This window comes from Lissotriton helveticus, chromosome 7 (assembly GCF_964261635.1).
Source record: "Lissotriton helveticus chromosome 7, aLisHel1.1, whole genome shotgun sequence".
Taxonomy (NCBI): domain Eukaryota; kingdom Metazoa; phylum Chordata; class Amphibia; order Caudata; family Salamandridae; genus Lissotriton; species Lissotriton helveticus.
Window position 1 is genome coordinate 1155824259 of NC_136068.1, and position 17977 is coordinate 1155842235.

Sequence of the window (17977 nt, forward strand, 5' to 3'; positions counted from 1 at the left end):
TCCCACTAAAAGGGCAGGTGTGACCTTGAGTTTCCCGGAGCTACAAACTAGCGAGGGGAGCAGACAGCTAAGTCTGCCATCATGGTTTCGTGCAGAAAGCCTAATCACGTGATTTCAGGGAAACAGTACTAGAAACAGAGAAACGAAAGAACATGGCTCCGGTCACACCAATAGGTTTGAGTAAGCAGGGAGTGAATTGTTCCTAACTATAATAATACAATGTGAATAATGCAATACTAACGTGTGGTTATAGGTTATATTGTATATATTAGGCCAACATCATATATGTATTGTATTTATATCCCATCAAATATATATATTTTTTTTAATTTAGGGCAAAAAGTGCCAAGGAAAAATAAAGCTCCGATCAAAAATCACTGTTTGCAGTTGACCAAAATCTAGGCACAAACTTCAGATGACCCTGATGGGACAGAGGTCAGATGCACCAAGCAGGTTATCACGGTCACACCTTTGGCAGGGTTGAAAGCTGTATCTGAGGAACTCCACTCAAAGTGAGGTCCCACTGAAGCTGCTAATTATGATGGGAAAAAAGCTCAGAGTGAACAAATTCTAATTTCGTACTCACCAAAGTCCTCTTGCTGTTCGAAGACTTTTCGCACCTTTATCTGTCAAGATTTCTAATTTTGTACTTAGTCTCTTTTGTAGAGTTCAAAATCCTCCAGCAGGATAAGCCTTGAATCTGTATCCAAAGAAGTCCTTTAAAATTGAATACCTTTTCTGGGAGCTCCAGCTCACACTCCAGAGGTCTTGGATGACCCACTTTATCCAGCTTACTGGAGCAACTCATCTTGTTCACCTCTAATACTCCCAGGAATCCTTGCCCCTCAGGGAAAGAGTGAAGGGACAAGGGCTCACTCCATCAGAGCCTGCCAGCATGGTCCAGTCCTGGCGCAGTTTCAAATGGCGTTGTGGTCACTCCATGAAAAGAGCAGATTTTTACCTTCATATGTTCCTGTGGCTATTGGATGGAGGTCAGAAAGTTTGACCTTTGGCATCCACCCCTTAGTCCTGGGTACAAGTGGGAGCAGGCTCTGAACTTCAGGTCTCAGACAGCAGGTCCAGAACTCTTCTGTTCTTCCTCAGGTCCAGATGTATTCTGATGAGCTGAGGTGAGGTGCCACATTTGTAGAAATCACTAGCCAATGGGTGGGGATGACTTCTGGACACTCCCTGACTGTTGTATTAAACGTTCCCAAGGGCAGACCTTCCACCTTTCCTGCACAGTGTATCCCACTTAACTTACTATAAGCTATCCCATAATGCATTGTTGTTAGTGAATTCCAACATGGCAAACCTTTCTGCCCCTGGAGGAGGCTGGTGGCCCAGCCATGAGCAAATTACCATGCCCCTTCTCCTAAACCACATCAAGCTGGTTCTGGAATGGAATGCAACCCGGTTGGCTATAGTTGTCCCTGGGATCAAAGGACTTCTGTTCCCCAAGTCTAACTTATCACTAAACTATGAATGGAGAGGCCTCATCCTGGTCCTTTTCAAGTTCCCGAACACTGCCTTTCCTGAGAGAGGATGAGTCACATGCCACACATCCAGGCCCTACTAGTAAAAAGCCCAAGCCATTGCCTTTGCTTTGGGAGCAGTTTTAACACCTTATCGCGGGGAAAACACTGACGGGGGGCTGCTGGAACGCCAATGATAACTGGATACAGAAACTCCTAATAGCCCTCCTGTGCCATGGCTCCATGTTAGCTCCATGATTCTCCCACATATATGATATCACAGAGTCGAATAAGGTAACACTCGGGTGCACTGGTGCCAGTTCCATTTTTCTGCACTTGCTATCCTCAGAACATTGTTCTCCAAATTATTCCACTTGCAGTACATTCAGAGATGTTTCCCCCAATGAATTCAAGCTTTAAAACTTTTTGTTCTTTTCAGATCAAGATGTCCCTCTCAGACCTTCACCATAACTTATCCGGGTGCCTGGGTTGACTCACCTCCAATCAGCAAGTCATCAAAGAAGGCCACTTCCAAGGACAGGTCCTACAGGAAAATGCATCAAAAGAGATTCGTCAGCTTCTTGTATTTGATCCTGCTAAAGGGCTAGGTCATCCCGCCCCAGTCCTGGCTTCAACATCTTCTTCTAAGCCTGTCATGGCAAAGTTGGACCCACTACCAGATTCAGCCCTGGCACCAGCTACAGATACAAAGCGTCTTGCTTCCTTCCTTAGGTTCCAGCCCTTGATGCCGACCTCACACAGTTTGTGGGTCTCACACAGACTGCTGGCCATCTTCCACTTGAACCTGGCTCTATTAGGAATGCCTTCAGACCCCAAAAAGCCATCAGTGCCCTGCCTCGCCTACCATCAATGTTTCAATTGCCCTATTTACCCTTTTCCTGATGCTGTTCCAGTACAGGCTGATCTTCCTGTTCTATTGAAGGCATTGGGGATTGTTCCACCACCTACGCTAATCAAGATGCCACCAGCATGGACTTTGGATCCGCTTTAAAACATAGCGAGTTTTCTCAATAGAAATGGCATGACCCAAAGCAAAAACAGTTGATAGAAGAGGTCCTTGCCTCTTGTTGAATACTTTGGTAGGTTGGAGATGCTGTTTGGGTCAGAATGTGTCCTCCTACATAGGCCAAAATCTTTGCACCCCAACGATCATAACACCAGTAAGGTAGGAAAACGTTTTCCTATCAGTGGGACTTGTGACAGGATCTAACTGGCCCTGCAGAATCCCACTGTCCTGGACGCCTTGCAGAGGTGGTCATGAAAGGATCTTAGGAGCCTCCCACAGAGGAAATTACCTAATTTATGGATGTGTTTCACAAGGCTGCAGAGGTTCATAACTTTCCTTTGCCTGTAATGGATAACACATCTAACCTCATTAATTGTAGAATACTTCTACAACCAGTATCCACCTGCGATTAACCTTTTCTCACCTATAACAAGGCATGTATATGCCCTCTTCTGGCTACATTGAGCAAGCTAGTGTCTGCTCATGCAGAGCACTGCCTGATCACCCACCGCCATCGTCCAGCTTCCTGGGACCCAAAATTATTGCCTGCACACTGTTACACCTACTTTCAAGTTCATATCCTGCAGTCACACAGTAGGTAACTGCCTTGTAATGTGCACCCACTATCTATTTTCCATCCTCTTTCGGTCATCAGCTCCCCAGAGTGTCACAAAGGTGATGTCAATAATCACGGCACATCTTCACAGATCGAGGATCTCTGTATTGCCAAACCTTAATAACTGGCTACTGAAGGCAGGATTGCTGTACCTAGTCTCTGACCACTTTCAGGGCACAATATCCCTACTCTTCAACCTCATTTTATTGAGCACCATCCTCAAGTCCCACTTCCAACCCTCAATGTGTTTTCTCTTCATCGAAGCAGAGCTGGACAGTATCTACCTCAATACCTTCCTTCCTCCCTATGACCTCCGGACAGTCAAGCTGTGAACCTGATCTTTCAGGATGGAGCTCTGCTTCCGGTCCGGACAGCCCTCTATCTTGTGGGCCTGCATGGGGGCCATCCTGTTGGCCCCCATGCTCATAGGAACATGCGTTCAATCCAGTGGTGTTTCTGTTTTCAGTGGGCCCAACATTGGGAAGTCTGGATGGACAGCATTTGGATTTTCCTGAACAGAGCTCTAGATTTGTAGTGATGGACTGCCTGACATGTGTGATGTCGTTCTGTCCTCTCTTGGCGGTAGCCATGGTGGTTCCAAATGTTTTCACCTTTTGCTGGGGCAGTCATCTCAATGCACTAGAGACCAAAGACCTACGGTAGCTTTCAGAAAAGTTTCCTAAGTGTATATAGTATATCTGAGGATTATTAAAAAACCGACCTGAAATGAAAAAAGTTGAAAGGTAAAAGCACAGTTATTGAGAAGTCTTATCTGTAGTCATTATGTAAATGTATTTAGACACTTTAGTAGTACATGCATGTCACAGCGAATCAACTCTCCTGAGTGAGGGAGCAAAGCCACAAGGCACTTAAACAGTTAGACAAACAAATATACAGGCAAGTGACACACTGGTGGACAACCCACAGCTCACACATCAAAAGTAAGGATACAATGGTATCTGCGAAGCCAAGAGGGGCAATGCAACTCACCCACATGTCGTAAGGTTTCGGCCCCATGGGATCATGACAGAGACTGGGCCAATTTTGTGGGCTAAAAACTCAAAACAGAGAAGTCAAACAAGACTGCACACAAACCAATGGTATCCAAAGTATGAAACTTGAACCAAATATTCACGGCATCTAGCTCTCACTGTGCACGTCAACCTATCCCTCTCTGCCACCTCAGAGGTAATGGGTGAGGAGAGCAGGCAGTGTTTTATGCTAGAGCAATGGTTCCCAAACATTTTTGTCCCGTGGCTCCCTTGACCTAATTAGCAGTTGGCCGTAGCTCCCCACCATTCTTTTACCGGCGCGCCGGGATGCCGGGGCGCACACTTTGGGAACCACTGGTCTACATGAAGAATCAAGCCTAGACGTGATGAAGGATTCAGAGAGTAGCCATCACCATCATAAAACATTATTTGCAATCACAAAGATCTTATAAAGTACATCTCAATGCATACAACACCATCATAGAGTAGCATAAAGCACTCACACTAAAAGTAACCAGGCTAGAGAAAGACTCAAGGAGCTCTGTGGCGTTACAAGCAGTTTACGTGGGGTGGGCTCTGATGAACTTAACATGGATCACCAGATCCCATCTACCCAGTGTTTTAAGTGGGCTGGGTCCTGCCGATACAGTTCTAAAAAGCAGGTGTCAAGATGGGTCCCTATCGGGCTCTCCATTTTTGCCCTCAGCCTCAGGATGAAAAAAAAAATCTTAACTCTGTAGCAGTCACTTCCCTGCCTTTGAGGTAACTCCAAAGAGACTCGTTATAGTTCTGTCACAGTCTCATCATTTCAGAACTGAATCATTTTCAATATTATATAAAACAAAGCCATAGTTGTTGCTTAATTGTGTTATGCCACTAAGAATTATTGGAACAGCCAATAGTCCTGGCTTGTTGTAGGTGTAATGTTGCTTGTTGTATTATATATCTGGATGCAATGACAGAAGCAGCTAAATACCAGTTAGGCAGCACACTATGCTAAGCACTGATTAAGCCACGCCCTTTATTACATCGCCCACGCCCCTTTGAGACCCCCCAGTTTTTTCACCCCTTTTAAAGCGCTGCATTTACATAAATGTAGGAGTACTTCACCCGTCATACTAGCTGCATGAGTGTTGGCTCATCCGCTTCAAAGTCGTATTTTTCCTCCCACCCCACACTTCCCTTTTTGCCTACAAATTCGTGGTGTAATGATTATTCACTAAGAATTTGGTAAAATAACTTCCAAGTGTAATTGTGCTGAACTGTGATGCGAAACCAGAGAGAGCTACAGGGTCCCTTTGAAACAGCAGCACGGCCTCAAACAGATCGTTGCCGTGCAACACACACATCAGTCAGAATTAATTTAAAGCCCCTCCAGCTATTCTCCAAACATTGCAGCCTGTTTTTGCATTTCAAGCATGCTTGCTGTCCAAGTTAATGCTTCAGGACTCACCGCTCTTTCTCCTAGCCAAATTCACTGTGATGCGATAGATTACAAAATTGAGAGTAGGAAGTGGACAGAAAACACTCTGCGACAATTTATTAAAGCACGTACGACGCATGTTGCGCTGCGGCTGCAATTTCCACAACCCACATCCTGCGCGGCGCTCCTGGCTTCTCATCACGGAGCACCGGGGTGCAGCGACGCACACTTTGGGAACAACCGTGCTAGAGCATAGGATTTTAAGTGGCTGCCGGTGAGGGCTCTTAACTTCTGAGGCTGTGCAGTGAATAGTATGCACGTCAAACACTAAGCGCCAACTTGGGTTTCTCAGGTTGCAACCAACCTTCCCCCTTTTTTCACATCTCTCTAAAGGAACTGCATACTCTCTTGGTTTACATGTAGCAAAGGCAGGCACCACTCCCACTTTCATTTCTTGGGCAGTCCTACTTCTTGGTGCAGAAACAATCTAAGAGGTGCTTCAAGGACAGCCTCCTGATAAAGATACTGCAGCATGTGATACTCTTTCATTCGAAGGAGTTTCGTAAACCCCCCTACCCGGCCCAAAGTCATGTGAGATTACACTGAATGCATACAGGAAAAGTGTCGTTCTAATGATCCAGAGACCGCTGTACCCTGTGACATCGCATAGCGAGAATGAGTCTTTGGATTGTTCCTTGCTCTTTGGTACATGTTCATTGTACGTGGAATTCTGACTTCATGAACTAAGCTGTCTTGCATGTCAAAAAGTAGCAGCATGACAGTTTTGAGAAACCTTGGAGTAGGGAGCATATTGTAGAGGAGTAGGGCAAGAGAAGAACAGTACCATTTCAAATATATGAGTGTGACCTTCTCAGCGTCTGCACCTCAAATTTGTCTGATTCAAGGTCAATATATTGAATAGGAATAATCTCGCTCATAATACATGGGAGCCTGAAATCCCTGAATAAAAGCTCATCTCTAATTTCCGTATTACGTTACTTATGACACCATAGTCACCTCTAATAAAGAAATTACATAGCTGCTCAACTGTAATAAATTATTAGAGGTTGTGTTCTGACATAATAATGCCTCCTGCGGGAGTCATATATCAAAAGTGCCACCCAATAATCCCCTTGGGACTGGGTATATTCAATAACAAAAGCACAGTGTCCCTTGAGGAAACATTTGACCAAAAATACTTATTTATAATGATGTCATATACATGAACATTTAGTCGATGATCTAACAGATCCTTGGGACCATCTTCAGGATGAAGGTGTTGCACATATATATCTAGTTTGATAAAAACAACAGTGACAATAATATATATCTGATCCCTGTGACTCAAAGAGGTTTGAAATAATCTGCTCAACACATAAAGAAAACAAAAATGCACCACTGCCACTGGTGTCAACTAAACCTCGATAAATAACGTGTTACCCAACTAAAAACACATGTGAAAAAGAGGGAGGAAGTACGTGAATAACAACCAAAGCCAAGAAACTAAAAAAAAAGCACTCCAACACTTTAAAGATTTACAAGGAAAGTGCTTATAAATGCAAAAGTCCATAGGTTATAAAAATCAATAAGACAACTTCTAGTGACAAAACGATGACCAAAAGCCCACTGTACTTACATGTCTAATTAATACGACATTGCAGAGTGTAATAGACAAGCCACAAATGGTCATCTGAAATAACAACAACATGTATTCCACAGTTAGCCTCCAACAATTATTATTAGTGGATACTGTTAGTATGTGCACCCGATTGATTATCTATTCTTACTCACGTCTCAACAAGCCACGGAATTGCCTTTAAAGTAACATATGTTAATCTATTAGCGAGAAACCTGGTCAAAGAGTTATTTCAATAGTTAAAAACATAGGTGAAGAGTCGAAATTAAACAACCATAATCCGAGAATCGGGCACAGGGGACACACGTTGTACTCACTTATGAAAGGAGCCAGCCACGCTAAAAACTCCGGACGCCCGACTGCAAAGTACGAGGGTCCCGTCTCACCAGCGGCTTTACAGAAGTAACAGAACGCTGTGCTCGCGATGACGTCATCGCGTAGAAAAAAATGAAAAAATGATGGCGGCCATCTTGGAACGGGCTTTAGAACGTCTACTCGTGGGCAGACAAACGTATTCAAAAGGTAATCAAAGATGATAAATCTAAAAAAAAGGGTCTACACCATCCACAGAAACAATTAATCAATGCCTATTTATCTCGGACCAAACCTTAATGAAGCCCTCTATGACCGCGGTAAGATGCTGGCATTAAAAAGGAAGACGGCGGTCATCTCGGATCAGTTTCTAATAGAGAGGACTTAAAAAGGCTAGAACGCATCAATATAACAATTCCCCATACTGTAAAATACAGAGAGGGATTGTGCATAGTAAGAATCCGTGACTCATAACTACTACACAAGTGCATAACATCAAAAGTTATAAGCCACATCCAATTACCAACAGTAGACACCAATTATAGGATAAATTCCTTACTGGAAACAGAATCATACAAATCTAATAACAAATACTATCTGATGGATAAGTTTGGACTCCAACTGGCATATGAGAGCCAATATAATACACTCTGTAATCATCTCAAAGTGGCTAACGTATGCCATTCATTGAAGGAATTCAATCCGTTGTCTACTGTGTTACATGACCAAATCCATTTTTTTTCTTGGGTGAGCAGCTTATCAACATTTTGTTGCCTCTTTGTGTTCTTTACCACTTCAAGCACAAACCACTTCATTTCAGACGGCATGTGTGACAACTTTTGATAGTGTTCAACAAGGGGAGCAGTAGTAACATTACAACGAATATGTGATTGATGTTGTGGAATATGTTTTCTGATTTCTTGTGTGGTCTTTCCAATGTATGTTGAAGTGCATGGTCACTGTATACAATACACTACATTCTTTGTTAGACAATTTGAATGTTGTTTCAGTGTTATAGCTTTACCATTTAAAAGGCAGCTTTTGACTGTATCAGTAGTTGCACAAGCAGCACAATTACCACACGGGTAGTGTCCTACTATTGGTTCTAGGCCCCAAAGATTTGTTATGGTACCTGGCGCTTGTTCCTTATAAGCTCTGACAAGATAGTCACGTAAATTCCTGGACCTTTTGAAGGAGCCAGCAGCTAAGTAGAAAGGGAGTTCAAGGAGCATAATAAAAGCTGAAATTCAAACAGTGAAAACGAAAACTGACTGTTTATTCTTTGGATCTGGTTTCCTAAATGAACATTGATCAGCAGAAAGGAGATATTTATGGCATTATTATTTTGTTTTGCATTCTTTAGGTAATTATAGGAAATACCAGATATCTACATGTTTCTACACCTTGACCTACACAGTTTTCTTACATCTGATTTACATTGAACTGTTTTTAATATCTTTTTGCAACAAATATCTAACGGCTTTTTGGTGTGTTTAACTTTTCACAAAACATTCTATGTTTATTCTTTCGTGTTTCTGTATATACATGGAGCTCCTGGTTGTCTTGAAATCTCCTTAAAATGTACTGTGGGGGGGCACGTTATCACAAATATATGACTACTGTGCAGCTTGAACTTTTTCCCCTCAAAAGGGGCTTTCTTTCCATCATTCAAAGTGAGTAAACTTCAAAAGAATGGAAAAGATCTATAAGAAAGGGTAACCATCTTAATCGCTCACTTATGTGATGGTTTTTTGAGTGTCTTTGCTTTCTGAATGCCACATTAATGTGTGAAAACATGTGTGGTGCCACAAAAATATCAGCTCCTATAACATCTTTTGTTTTCCAGTCCCTCTTGGATAAGTCACAAAAGCTATGCTTTAGAGCTCAAACTTTTAATTTTCTTCCTGTGGGATTCCAATGGAAAGTAAGTTATTTACCATTTCCCTAAAGTAAAAGAAGGGATGTACATCTTTTTTTCCTCCTGTTCTGGGAAATGGTCTAATGGGTACATTTCTCTCTCACTTTACACAATTCTAGAAAATTTTGCCCTATACTTTTACAATATACAAAAGATATTTAACTATTGTTTAAATCTTAAATGTGTTTATTTTACCCCATTTATTTTCATTACTTTCAAGAGAAACAATTCATACTTTTTATACCCATAATTATTTAACCCCTCCCATGCGTTGGACATCCCTGGCCGTCCAACGTCAAAGTGGACGTGTGCGTCGGATGGCCGGGGTCATACGATCTGCGCACGCCTCAAATTCGCCCTCACCGTGGCGGACATTGGTTCACAACAGTTTGTAAACTAGTTAAATTGTTTTAATCTCCTTTGCAAATTGAATAGCTCTTACTAAACATGAGCTTGCTTGTTCATAATTGGTGTTTTGCAGTTTATAAATGTTGCCTTTATGCTTTTCAAAACACTAAACAGTGTTAAACATTTTACCGTAAAGCCCCATGATTTTCTAAATTCTTAAATTACTTTTATAACATTGCTGCTAATGAAAAAAAGCATTTACAAGGTCCTATGTTACTTCTAAAATTAAAATCAAAATACTTTTTTTAATTTAACTTGCAAATAATTTATCACCATCAAAAGATTTGCTTTCTTTTCTTTGTACTGAATTTTATTTAAATGGAGGAATGGGAAAACATTATTTAACATTGATTATGTTGAAAATAATTCCCAGATAAAAAAAACTGTAATTGTACAACAATTACCCATACTATACATGTCTGCCATCAGATCTATGATTGTCTATAAGATTTTGCTTCTGGTGTGATAATTTGTGCTCTTGATTAAGATTTTATTCCACTATTAAGCCTAAAAACTCATCTTACAACACTTTCCCCATGATAGACACTGCTGCCATGTTTGTATTCAAATCTGTGTTTTGATATGTGTGCATCAGATTGTAAATACCACTAATTTGTACATTTTAAAATTAATATAAATATCCCACTTTAAAATAAAGATAATTGATTCCTAAAAAATGAATTCCTTTACAACTCACTGACGTTTTATCTGAAAGGAGCGTGTACAGCAGCCATTCACTGAGCACCATTGAGTTGGGTAACAATATTCAGATCCAAGATGCCCACGGGTGAACGTGCGTTTTGCAAATACACATGTTCTGTTATGTTATTCATTGCAGTCACCAAATTATTTGATTCATTAATGTTGTGTTACAGGGATTATTGTGACGTGAATACTACTTCCAATAAAGAAGAAACACTGAAACAGTGGACGTTAGCCGAAATGGAGAGAGGAGTTATCAGTGAAGAGGAACCTACCAAATATATTAAGGATATAAAGGCAAAAGTGAGCAAGGATCAAACAAACGAAGAGAGTGTACAGCAAGCAAAAGGTAAAAAAAATGTTGTCGTTTACATTAAAATGCGTCATTGTATCATAGTCGCAAAAAACAACAAGTGATGGACTGAATGTGGATCAATGTCACACACTCCCCCAGTCAAAAGATCTGGGCCCAAATCCATCGTTTTTTTGCACTCCACACCACCCTGGGTCAGATAATGGCTTTATGCAAATCAGCTCTGACCCTGTTGCCCCATGGGAACAGTCCAGTCCGAACTACAACAGCCATATCTTTCCCAGACCGGAATCAAGCATCCGAGGACCGGACCGGTTTCGAGGTAACACCTCTCTTCAGCCCGGCTAGCTTGACTCCAAGTGGTGTGGAGTGCCTGGGACCCACGTCTGGGCATCCCCAGCGCACTTAGGGCGGCAATTGCAAAAAACAACAAGTGATGGACTGAATGTGGATCAATGTCACACACTCCCCCAGTCAAAAGATCTGGGCCCAAATCCATCGTTTTTTTGCACTCCACACCACCCTGGGTCAGATAATGGCTTTATGCAAATCAGCTCTGACCCTGTTGCCCCATGGGAACAGTCCAGTCCGAACTACAACAGCCATATCTTTCCCAGACCGGAATCAAGCATCCGAGGACCGGACCGGTTTCGAGGTAACACCTCTCTTCAGCCCGGCTAGCTTGACTCCAAGTGGTGTGGAGTGCCTGGGACCCACGTCTGGGCATCCCCAGCGCACTTAGGGCGGCAATTGCAAAAAACAACAAGTGATGGACTGAATGTGGATCAATGTCACACACTCCCCCAGTCAAAAGATCTGGGCCCAAATCCATCGTTTTTTTGCACTCCACACCACCCTGGGTCAGATAATGGCTTTATGCAAATCAGCTCTGACCCTGTTGCCCCATGGGAACAGTCCAGTCCGAACTACAACAGCCATATCTTTCCCAGACCGGAATCAAGCATCCGAGGACCGGACCGGTTTCGAGGTAACACCTCTCTTCAGCCCGGCTAGCTTGACTCCAAGTGGTGTGGAGTGCCTGGGACCCACGTCTGGGCATCCCCAGCGCACTTAGGGCGGCAATTGCAAAAAACAACAAGTGATGGACTGAATGTGGATCAATGTCACACACTCCCCCAGTCAAAAGATCTGGGCCCAAATCCATCGTTTTTTTGCACTCCACACCACCCTGGGTCAGATAATGGCTTTATGCAAATCAGCTCTGACCCTGTTGCCCCATGGGAACAGTCCAGTCCGAACTACAACAGCCATATCTTTCCCAGACCGGAATCAAGCATCCGAGGACCGGACCGGTTTTGAGGTAACACCTCTCTTCAGCCCGGCTAGCTTGACTCCAAGTGGTGTGGAGTGCCTGGGACCCACGTCTGGGCATCCCCAGCGCACTTAGGGCGGCAATTGCAAAAAACAACAAGTGATGGACTGAATGTGGATCAATGTCACACACTCCCCCAGTCAAAAGATCTGGGCCCAAATCCATCGTTTTTTTGCACTCCACACCACCCTGGGTCAGATAATGGCTTTATGCAAATCAGCTCTGACCCTGTTGCCCCATGGGAACAGTCCAGTCCGAACTACAACAGCCATATCTTTCCCAGACCGGAATCAAGCATCCGAGGACCGGACCGGTTTCGAGGTAACACCTCTCTTCAGCCCGGCTAGCTTGACTCCAAGTGGTGTGGAGTGCCTGGGACCCACGTCTGGGCATCCCCAGCGCACTTAGGGCGGCAATTGCAAAAAACAACAAGTGATGGACTGAATGTGGATCAATGTCACACACTCCCCCAGTCAAAAGATCTGGGCCCAAATCCATCGTTTTTTTGCACTCCACACCACCCTGGGTCAGATAATGGCTTTATGCAAATCAGCTCTGACCCTGTTGCCCCATGGGAACAGTCCAGTCCGAACTACAACAGCCATATCTTTCCCAGACCGGAATCAAGCATCCGAGGACCGGACCGGTTTCGAGGTAACACCTCTCTTCAGCCCGGCTAGCTTGACTCCAAGTGGTGTGGAGTGCCTGGGACCCACGTCTGGGCATCCCCAGCGCACTTAGGGCGGCAATTGCAAAAAACAACAAGTGATGGACTGAATGTGGATCAATGTCACACACTCCCCCAGTCAAAAGATCTGGGCCCAAATCCATCGTTTTTTTGCACTCCACACCACCCTGGGTCAGATAATGGCTTTATGCAAATCAGCTCTGACCCTGTTGCCCCATGGGAACAGTCCAGTCCGAACTACAACAGCCATATCTTTCCCAGACCGGAATCAAGCATCCGAGGACCGGACCGGTTTCGAGGTAACACCTCTCTTCAGCCCGGCTAGCTTGACTCCAAGTGGTGTGGAGTGCCTGGGACCCACGTCTGGGCATCCCCAGCGCACTTAGGGCAGCAATTGCAAAAAACAACAAGTGATCGACTGAATGTGGATCAATGTCACACACTCCCCCAGTCAAAAGATCTGGGCCCAAATCCATCGTTTTTTTGCACTCCACACCACCCTGGGTCAGATAATGGCTTTATGCAAATCAGCTCTGACCCTGTTGCCCCATGGGAACAGTCCAGTCCGAACTACAACAGCCATATCTTTCCCAGACCGGAATCAAGCATCCGAGGACCGGACCGGTTTCGAGGTAACACCTCTCTTCAGCCCGGCTAGCTTGACTCCAAGTGGTGTGGAGTGCCTGGGACCCACGTCTGGGCATCCCCAGCGCACTTAGGGCGGCAATTGCAAAAAACAACAAGTGATGGACTGAATGTGGATCAATGTCACACACTCCCCCAGTCAAAAGATCTGGGCCCAAATCCATCGTTTTTTTGCACTCCACACCACCCTGGGTCAGATAATGGCTTTATGCAAATCAGCTCTGACCCTGTTGCCCCATGGGAACAGTCCAGTCCGAACTACAACAGCCATATCTTTCCCAGACCGGAATCAAGCATCCGAGGACCGGACCGGTTTCGAGGTAACACCTCTCTTCAGCCCGGCTAGCTTGACTCCAAGTGGTGTGGAGTGCCTGGGACCCACGTCTGGGCATCCCCAGCGCACTTAGGGCGGCAATTGCAAAAAACAACAAGTGATGGACTGAATGTGGATCAATGTCACACACTCCCCCAGTCAAAAGATCTGGGCCCAAATCCATCGTTTTTTTGCACTCCACACCACCCTGGGTCAGATAATGGCTTTATGCAAATCAGCTCTGACCCTGTTGCCCCATGGGAACAGTCCAGTCCGAACTACAACAGCCATATCTTTCCCAGACCGGAATCAAGCATCCGAGGACCGGACCGGTTTCGAGGTAACACCTCTCTTCAGCCCGGCTAGCTTGACTCCAAGTGGTGTGGAGTGCCTGGGACCCACGTCTGGGCATCCCCAGCGCACTTAGGGCGGCAATTGCAAAAAACAACAAGTGATGGACTGAATGTGGATCAATGTCACACACTCCCCCAGTCAAAAGATCTGGGCCCAAATCCATCGTTTTTTTGCACTCCACACCACCCTGGGTCAGATAATGGCTTTATGCAAATCAGCTCTGACCCTGTTTCCCCATGGGAACAGTCCAGTCCGAACTACAACAGCCATATCTTTCCCAGACCGGAATCAAGCATCCGAGGACCGGACCGGTTTCGAGGTAACACCTCTCTTCAGCCCGGCTAGCTTGACTCCAAGTGGTGTGGAGTGCCTGGGACCCACGTCTGGGCATCCCCAGCGCACTTAGGGCGGCAATTGCAAAAAACAACAAGTGATGGACTGAATGTGGATCAATGTCACACACTCCCCCAGTCAAAAGATCTGGGCCCAAATCCATCGTTTTTTTGCACTCCACACCACCCTGGGTCAGATAATGGCTTTATGCAAATCAGCTCTGACCCTGTTGCCCCATGGGAACAGTCCAGTCCGAACTACAACAGCCATATCTTTCCCAGACCGGAATCAAGCATCCGAGGACCGGACCGGTTTCGAGGTAACACCTCTCTTCAGCCCGGCTAGTTTGACTCCAAGTGGTGTGGAGTGCCTGGGACCCACGTCTGGGCATCCCCAGCGCACTTAGGGCGGCAATTGCAAAAAACAACAAGTGATGGACTGAATGTGGATCAATGTCACACACTCCCCCAGTCAAAAGATCTGGGCCCAAATCCATCGTTTTTTTTGCACTCCACACCACCCTGGGTCAGATAATGGCTTTATGCAAATCAGCTCTGACCCTGTTGCCCCATGGGAACAGTCCAGTCCGAACTACAACAGCCATATCTTTCCCAGACCGGAATCAAGCATCCGAGGACCGGACCGGTTTCGAGGTAACACCTCTCTTCAGCCCGGCTAGCTTGACTCCAAGTGGTGTGGAGTGCCTGGGACCCACGTCTGGGCATCCCCAGCGCACTTAGGGCGGCAATTGCAAAAAACAACAAGTGATGGACTGAATGTGGATCAATGTCACACACTCCCCCAGTCAAAAGATCTGGGCCCAAATCCATCGTTTTTTTGCACTCCACACCACCCTGGGTCAGATAATGGCTTTATGCAAATCAGCTCTGACCCTGTTGCCCCATGGGAACAGTCCAGTCCGAACTACAACAGCCATATCTTTCCCAGACCGGAATCAAGCATCCGAGGACCGGACCGGTTTCGAGGTAACACCACTCTTCAGCCCGGCTAGCTTGACTCCAAGTGGTGTGGAGTGCCTGGGACCCACGTCTGGGCATCCCCAGCGCACTTAGGGCGGCAATTGCAAAAAACAACAAGTGATGGACTGAATGTGGATCAATGTCACACACTCCCCCAGTCAAAAGATCTGGGCCCAAATCCATCGTTTTTTTGCACTCCACACCACCCTGGGTCAGATAATGGCTTTATGCAAATCAGCTCTGACCCTGTTGCCCCATGGGAACAGTCCAGTCCGAACTACAACAGCCATATCTTTCCCAGACCGGAATCAAGCATCCGAGGACCGGACCGGTTTCGAGGTAACACCTCTCTTCAGCCCGGCTAGCTTGACTCCAAGTGGTGTGGAGTGCCTGGGACCCACGTCTGGGCATCCCCAGCGCACTTAGGGCGGCAATTGCAAAAAACAACAAGTGATGGACTGAATGTGGATCAATGTCACACACTCCCCCAGTCAAAAGATCTGGGCCCAAATCCATCGTTTTTTTGCACTCCACACCACCCTGGGTCAGATAATGGCTTTATGCAAATCAGCTCTGACCCTGTTTCCCCATGGGAACAGTCCAGTCCGAACTACAACAGCCATATCTTTCCCAGACCGGAATCAAGCATCCGAGGACCGGACCGGTTTCGAGGTAACACCTCTCTTCAGCCCGGCTAGCTTGACTCCAAGTGGTGTGGAGTGCCTGGGACCCACGTCTGGGCATCCCCAGCGCACTTAGGGCGGCAATTGCAAAAAACAACAAGTGATGGACTGAATGTGGATCAATGTCACACACTCCCCCAGTCAAAAGATCTGGGCCCAAATCCATCGTTTTTTTGCACTCCACACCACCCTGGGTCAGATAATGGCTTTATACAAATCAGCTCTGACCCTGTTTCCCCATGGGAACAGTCCAGTCCGAACTACAACAGCCATATCTTTCCCAGACCGGAATCAAGCATCCGAGGACCGGACCGGTTTCGAGGTAACACCTCTCTTCAGCCCGGCTAGCTTGACTCCAAGTGGTGTGGAGTGCCTGGGACCCACGTCTGGGCATCCCCAGCGCACTTAGGGCGGCAATTGCAAAAAACAACAAGTGATGGACTGAATGTGGATCAATGTCACACACTCCCCCAGTCAAAAGATCTGGGCCCAAATCCATCGTTTTTTTGCACTCCACACCACCCTGGGTCAGATAATGGCTTTATGCAAATCAGCTCTGACCCTGTTGCCCCATGGGAACAGTCCAGTCCGAACTACAACAGCCATATCTTTCCCAGACCGGAATCAAGCATCCGAGGACCGGACCGGTTTCGAGGTAACACCTCTCTTCAGCCCGGCTAGCTTGACTCCAAGTGGTGTGGAGTGCCTGGGACCCACGTCTGGGCATCCCCAGCGCACTTAGGGCGGCAATTGCAAAAAACAACAAGTGATGGACTGAATGTGGATCAATGTCACACACTCCCCCAGTCAAAAGATCTGGGCCCAAATCCATCGTTTTTTTGCACTCCACACCACCCTGGGTCAGATAATGGCTTTATGCAAATCAGCTCTGACCCTGTTGCCCCATGGGAACAGTCCAGTCCGAACTACAACAGCCATATCTTTCCCAGACCGGAATCAAGCATCCGATGACCGGACCGGTTTCGAGGTAACACCTCTCTTCAGCCCGGCTAGCTTGACTCCAAGTGGTGTGGAGTGCCTGGGACCCACGTCTGGGCATCCCCAGCGCACTTAGGGCGGCAATTGCAAAAAACAACAAGTGATGGACTGAATGTGGATCAATGTCACACACTCCCCCAGTCAAAAGATCTGGGCCCAAATCCATCGTTTTTTTGCACTCCACACCACCCTGGGTCAGATAATGGCTTTATGCAAATCAGCTCTGACCCTGTTGCCCCATGGGAACAGTCCAGTCCGAACTACAACAGCCATATCTTTCCCAGACCGGAATCAAGCATCCGAGGACCGGACCGGTTTCGAGGTAACACCTCTCTTCAGCCCGGCTAGCTTGACTCCAAGTGGTGTGGAGTGCCTGGGACCCACGTCTGGGCATCCCCAGCGCACTTAGGGCGGCAATTGCAAAAAACAACAAGTGATGGACTGAATGTGGATCAATGTCACACACTCCCCCAGTCAAAAGATCTGGGCCCAAATCCATCGTTTTTTTGCACTCCACACCACCCTGGGTCAGATAATGGCTTTATGCAAATCAGCTCTGACCCTGTTGCCCCATGGGAACAGTCCAGTCCGAACTACAACAGCCATATCTTTCCCAGACCGGAATCAAGCATCCGAGGACCGGACCGGTTTCGAGGTAACACCTCTCTTCAGCCCGGCTAGCTTGACTCCAAGTGGTGTGGAGTGCCTGGGACCCACGTCTGGGCATCCCCAGCGCACTTAGGGCGGCAATTGCAAAAAACAACAAGTGATGGACTGAATGTGGATCAATGTCACACACTCCCCCAGTCAAAAGATCTGGGCCCAAA

At 46.0% G+C, this 17977-nt stretch overlaps 1 protein-coding gene across 1 annotated transcript in view; it reads left to right on the plus strand.

Moving 5' to 3' along the window:
* Positions 1-17977, plus strand: part of LOC144769415 (cilia- and flagella-associated protein 337-like) — an 817111-nt gene that overhangs the window by 448828 nt on the left and 350306 nt on the right. The window contains exon 18 of the mRNA XM_078653507.1: positions 10683-10858. Within this exon, the coding sequence (XP_078509633.1) occupies positions 10683-10858 (176 nt within the window). The remainder of the gene's footprint in view (positions 1-10682; positions 10859-17977) is intronic.